Below are 6,460 nucleotides of genomic sequence, written 5' to 3'. Positions count from 1 at the left end.
ACTGTTTAAAAAAGTTTATTACATTGAGGAACTTATTAGCAAGTAGTACTTATTTCAAAACAAAGCAGCTGCACCATTTCTTTTTCCTTAATTATCTAAATTCAGCCCATCAATTGTAGTAAAAACTGCACTAACAATGTGGTACGAAGATTTAATGGAGTACATTAAACTTACGCAATTTGAGGATTCAAAAAAGTCTATGGTCAAAATAAGATAAAGGTATATAGACATATTTAGCTCTTATACCTAAAAATGAAGCCAAATGCCCTATACTTTTGCTTTGCATTTTGCTATTAGTATGCTTGAAGGTTGTAAAATATTCAAACAGAATACCTTACAACTTATAAAAATTTTGTATTGCTTTAACAAGATCTACAACCTACCTTTCAACATATTGTTAATGCACTTCAATTTATGTAAATAGGATTCAAATACACTAGATTTACGATGGAATATATTATAGAAATCCTTGACAGTTCCATGTACCTGTTATATTTCCATCCATCAGTTGATTTTCAGGTTTCAGTGATGAATCAGTTTTCAATCCATGATCAAACTAATCAATTTAAGTCCTCATTATAAGTTTGCTCAAAAGTGATAATTCAGATATTTAGTGCTTCAGTTGCATTTCAATGCTTTAAATAAAAAAAATAAAACTTAATATGAAGATCCTCTCTGAACTGTCATTCCCGAAAGACAGTTTTAATAAGGAGAAAATTTCAAAAGCATAAACATTTTGGGAGCCAATTTATGTACTTGAGATTTTTCAGTCAAATCAGAAAAACAAAGAGCTTTGCAAGAATTTCCTTGACTAATTTTTATACCAATTTAAGATCCAAGTGTCTGTGGTTTGCTTTTGTTCACTTAGTTGGGAGGGGGGGAAGGGAGAGGGAAGTTGTTTGTTTATATTTTGTCTAAAGCTCTCAGATTTCCCAGAAAAATAAAAGCCCAGAGATTTGCAGACTTAATAAAATTTATTTAAATTTCATGCATTACGGTAGCTACAAGTGTAATCATATGAAACTGAAGGACAATAACTTGCTCTGTCCATACAATGTAGCCTTAAGTGAAATGAATGGGAATTCCACAGTTACAAAGAAACAAGAAGGATAAAACTCTTTAAAATTTTGAGTTCTGTAAACTGAAACAGTCATGTGACTGTCAGCTTCTGGGGAAGGCAAGGGCTCACCACTATTTAATTTTACAATTGCAAAATATTTAGTTTAAGGAAAAGTATTCTGAAGAAGCTCTGAAATTAACCCTTTAAATTAATAATGGAGATTTCCATTAATACTTTTTTTCCTCTCATTTCCATTCACCCTCTTTCACATCGTTCGAACCAGGATGGCAACAGGAGATATAGTCCACTTTTACCTAGAACTACGTAGGGTTTTAATATTTAGCTCCTTCAAGCTGTATTGAGGAAGCTTACTTTTAAACTGCTTATGGCTTTACTTTCTCAAGAAAGCTCTTCACCAGTCTACACAAGCTTAAATTGGCTTGATATGCAAAAATGTACAGACTGCACTTGATTCTGCACCTCATAGATTTCAATATGTGCAAACACTTAGAGTCTTAAATAGTCTCTCCCCTCAATTCAGACAGATCTTTAAAACAGCAAGGATTATCCAGCCTTCTAACGGAGAATGAACTAAGTGACTTGTAGAACTGGCACTTTTTTAACTGGCCCAGTTAAATACCAATGCAGGCATTACTGCCACAATTACCATGTTTTTGCAGCTTCCATTGATTTACTGTCAGCATTTTCTGAAGATAAGAATTTGATTATGCTGTACTTTTTATAAAGACACAGTATGTAATTCTAGCATTCAAAACCAACTTACTGTGTCTAAGAAATTATGTTAAGTCAATGTAGGTTTGCTGTAGATATAAATCAACATAAAGCTAATAAAGTAGTGCCACATTTGCAGAAAGGTATTTAATTTAAAGAATGCATTAAACACCACCATTAGGCTGGGAAAAACAAATTCCTTTTATACAAACTTGGTCAATTATCTAAGTACCTCATTTAAAACACGGAGGGGGAGAAGGAAGAGAGCCGCTGAGGAGTTTAGAAAACTCCAAGTAATCGAACATTTAGAATCCTTGGAAAGTTAAAAAGCTAATGCAACAGTGTTACATCCAGATAAAAAACATTATTCAAAAGCAATTCCAATACCAAAAAGGATTTCAAATTGAATAGTTTATTAACATGGTAGTTGTCTTTGTAACATGTGTACACACACTCACACTGAGTGATCTGCCTGGAAAAAAGATGTCTTAATATGCCAGGGGAAATTAAACATTAAAAATCCTTTAGATTTTCATAATTATAGGCAATTATGTCCACATCACTTACAAAGCTATTGCCGAATCTTTGCAAGGAAGCAGAATTTGGGAGAAAAAAACCCTCTTTTTGGGAAATTCAACAATGGCATAGCAGAGCTCTCAATATGAGAAAGCTGACATAATGTGGACCTTGGCTGTGAAATTTGTCTTTGCAAAATATGGGGAGAAGTTTATCAATGGGCAGAAAGAAGAAGGCGGTGTGAAGTAGGCTTTTGCAGAGTCAATTTTCCTCACAGTATTGTGCAGGGTCATCAAGAAAAATGCTTAGTCCTTCTCTGGAACCAGTTTCAGAACTTTTCCAATTGCAATGGTCTTACCTAAACCAAGGAGAAAGATGCTTGTGTTAGGTCTTTTATTGGTGAACAGTGTACTTACTTCTAGAAGTGTGAAAGCTTCTAAAACATAGAGATTCCTCATGGTGTCTAATTATATATTAGAAAAAAATATTTTTCATGACAAGAGTACAATAGTGTATTAATGGGAGTAAAAGTGCCATTCTCTCACAGGAGAAATCAATATAGATACAAAGAGTGAGACTGTTCTGTATTCATCTGAATTTTTGCTTGCTGAGAGAGGCTTCATCATAAGTGCTTTAAGTTATGCTATTCCAACTTGTACAGATTGAAGACACCATTCCTGCAAGTTACGTTGTAGGACAAGGGAATACATGGAAGAATTTAAGTAACCAATAAGGGACAGCTCTTAAAGAGCAAACACATGTTATTTCAGGAAGTAATTCTATAAGTTTTGTTATGGATGCATATAGCCGGAAGTCTAGAATGAATGGCAAAACAAAGATTTCCTCAAGTCATAATATTTTGTGACCATAAGGCATGTTGTCAGGTTAGTGAAAAGTTATTTGGGAATACCACTTTTTCCTTCTTGTTTGAAGTTCTGCTAACAGCTGGAGTATCAGTGAGCACCTGCACTCTGCTTTACCAGAAACACCTGCTTCAAGCTAAATGGATTTAAATAATATGATCGTAAGTCATTTTTACTTGACGGAGATGTCATGAGAAACCTTTTGGGCAGGTGTTCGATACCCAGTTGTTGGCACAGAAAAACTAGGGTGGGGGAAAAGGGAACTACTTTTCAGCGTCCGATGCCTGCAAAATTTGCAGAATATTATTAGGGCTGTCAAGCGCTTAAAAAAATTAATCACACTTAACAAAATTAATCGTGATTAATCACACTTAAAAAAATTAATTGCAATTGATCGTGCTGTTAAACAATAATAGAACACTTTTTATATAAATATTTTTGGATATTTTTACATTTTCAAATATACTGATTTCAGTTACAACACAGAATACCAAGTGTACAGTACTCACTTTATATTTTTTTTTAATTACAAGTATTAGCACTGTAAAAATAAAAAAATAGTATTTTTCAATTCACTTAGATTTCACTACAGTACTTGTATTATCTTAAAAGTTGAACTTTCAAATGTAGATGTATGTACAGAAAATAAATGCATTCAAAAATAAAACAGTGTAAAAAACTTAAGAGCCTACAAGTCTACTCAGTCCTATTTCTTATTCAGCCAATCGCTCAGACAAGTTTATTAATATGTGCAGGAGATAATGCTGCCTGCTTCTTGTTTATATCATCACCTGAAAGTGAGAACAGATGTTTGTATGGCACTGTTGTAGCCGGTGTTGCAAGATATTTACATGCCAGATGCGCTAAAGATTCATATGTCCCTTCATGCTTCAACCACTATTCCAGAGGACATGCATCCATGCTGATGGATTCTGCTTGATAACATTCCAAAGCAGTGAGGACCAACTCATGTTCACTTTCATCATCTGAGTCAAATGCCACAAGCGGAAGTTTGATTTTCTTTTTTGGTGGTTCAGGTTCTGTAGTTTCCGCATTGGAGTGTTGCTCCTGTAAGACTTCTGAAAGCATGCTCCACACCCTGTCCCGATCAGATTTTGGAAGGCACTTCAGATTCTTAAATCTTGGGTCGAGTGCCGTAGCTATCTTTACAAATCTTACATTGGTACCTTCTTTGCATTTTGTCAGATCTGCAGTGAAAGTATTCTTAAAATGAACAACATGTGGTGGGTCATCATCCAAGATTGCTATAACATGAAATACATGGCAGAACACAGGTAAAATACAGAGCAGGAGACATAAAATTCTCCCCAGTAAGTTCAGACACAAATTTAATTAACACATTTTTTTAAACGAATATCACCAGTATGGAAGCATATCCTTTGGAATGTGGCCAAAGCATGAAGGGGCATACGAATGTTTAGCATATCTGGCACGTAAATATCTTGTGACGCCAGCTACAACAGTGCATTGTACATGCCTGTTCTCACTTTCAGGTGACATGGTAAATAAGATGTGGGCAACATTACGTCCCACACATATAAACAAACTTGTCTGTCTTAGCAATTGGCTGAATAAGAAATAGGACTGAGTGAACTTGTAGGCTCTAAAGTTCTACATTGTTTTTGAGTGCAGTTATGTAACAAAAGTAATCTAAATTTGTAAGTTGCGCTTTCACAATAAAGAGATTGCATTACAATACTTGTATGAGGTGAACTGAAAAATACTATTTCTTTTATCATTTTTACAGTGCAAATATTTGTAACAAAAGTAGTAAAGTGAGTACGTACATTTTGTATTCCGTGTTGTAATTGAAATCAATATATTTGAAAATGTAGAAAAACATCCAAAATATTTAATAAATTTCAGTTGGTATTCTATTGTTTAACAGTGTGATTAACACTGCAATTAATCACAATTAATTTTTTAATCATGATTAATTTTGAGTTTATCACGTGAGTTAACTGTGATTAATCAACAGCCGTAAATATTATGCCTCATTTACAAGACCCAGGATTCATGTTCCTCAGTTTGATTCTCTTGACTATTAGAGTCTAAAGTTGTTAACTTGGGTAGTTGATCATGAAACAACAATGGATTACAAGAGATATATCTGATGTCTTAATTATTGTAGAAGGAAAAAAAAAAAAAGAGTAGAGAGTAAGAGCCAAACAGAATCATGCTGACCAGGTTAGTGAACAGTAGGGATTTGGTATAAACTAAAGCTGAAGCTATGGACAGTCTATGACTATTTTTCAACAGTTTGGGAAGATGGTGGAAGCTCAGAACTCTAGTATGAACCTGACTTTTTTGCTCAACAGTGATTAAATAGAATGGAAATCATGCTTTCAAGTCCCATTTTTTGAAGTGACTCCAAGCACTGCTATCAGCTAGAAAGGGTTATAATTTCGTAACAGCCTGTTTTCCTTTTCAACTGAGAAAAAGATGTGGAAGATGGCAGAAACTCTCGGGAAACCATTTACTTTTCAACTAAGCTGCAGTCAACTAATGCCCTGACAAGGGCATTATTCCAGAAAAAAGCTAATACATCCGGAAATGCTGACATTTTAAGAGACCACATTTTCCAGCCTGTCATTACATTTTATAAGTGGCTCCTTTTATTAAAAGCTGAGCAACAGCATATTCAGCCAGCCTGATGAGGATACGGCAAGTAAATAGAAATAATGGGGATCTGTACTAACAGCCAACTCTTCGTATATCCATAAGCACCATCTGTCTGAGACACAGAAAATGGATGGACCCTTTGTGCTGCACACATCCTTTTCTCAGCTTGGAAAATTCAGACTTAAGGACTGAAAGGGGAAACAGCTGCAGCTGCCCCTCAGTTCTTTCCACTTAACCTCTATATCAGTAAAGAAAAAGTGGACATACCTAGTAACCAGGGCTTTGGAGCGGAGCCCGGAGCTGGAGCGCAGAGCAGCTCCGGAGCAGTGGAGCTGCAGGTTTTTGCCTGGAGTGGAGCCAGAGCACAGCTCCAAAACCCTGCTAGTAACTGTAGATTGTTGTTGTAAGTTACCTTTCTGGGTGTACTGATCCACTCCTGGGAGACAGACCAGTTCATAGACTCCCCTGCTAATGTCAGGCTGCCCTCCTCCCCCCATTCCTGTTCCCCGCTCCTTTACACCATCTCCACAGAGCAGGGTGGGGGACATGACAGGGCTCAGGATGGAGGGTGCCTGCTGGCAGCAGCTGCTGTCTCAATTTACTGATCTACTTAAAAAGGCAGCGTACTTAGAGTGGGGTCAGCGTA

The 6,460-nt window shown here is 35.9% G+C and overlaps 1 protein-coding gene across 2 annotated transcripts in view; it reads right to left on the bottom strand.

Moving 5' to 3' along the window:
- Window positions 1-6,460, bottom strand: part of GSPT1 (G1 to S phase transition 1) — a 42,757-nt gene continuing 36,297 nt past the window's right edge. For both annotated transcript variants that reach the window (XM_044979662.1, XM_044979661.1), the window contains exon 15: window positions 1-2,666. In XM_044979662.1, the coding sequence (XP_044835597.1) occupies window positions 2,614-2,666 (53 nt within the window). In that variant the 3' untranslated portion in view covers window positions 1-2,613. The remainder of the gene's footprint in view (window positions 2,667-6,460) is intronic.

The sequence above is a fragment of the Mauremys mutica genome, chromosome 11 (assembly GCF_020497125.1).
Source record: "Mauremys mutica isolate MM-2020 ecotype Southern chromosome 11, ASM2049712v1, whole genome shotgun sequence".
NCBI classification, from domain to species: Eukaryota; Metazoa; Chordata; order Testudines; family Geoemydidae; genus Mauremys; species Mauremys mutica.
This window is presented reverse-complemented; position numbering and strand designations above follow the sequence as displayed.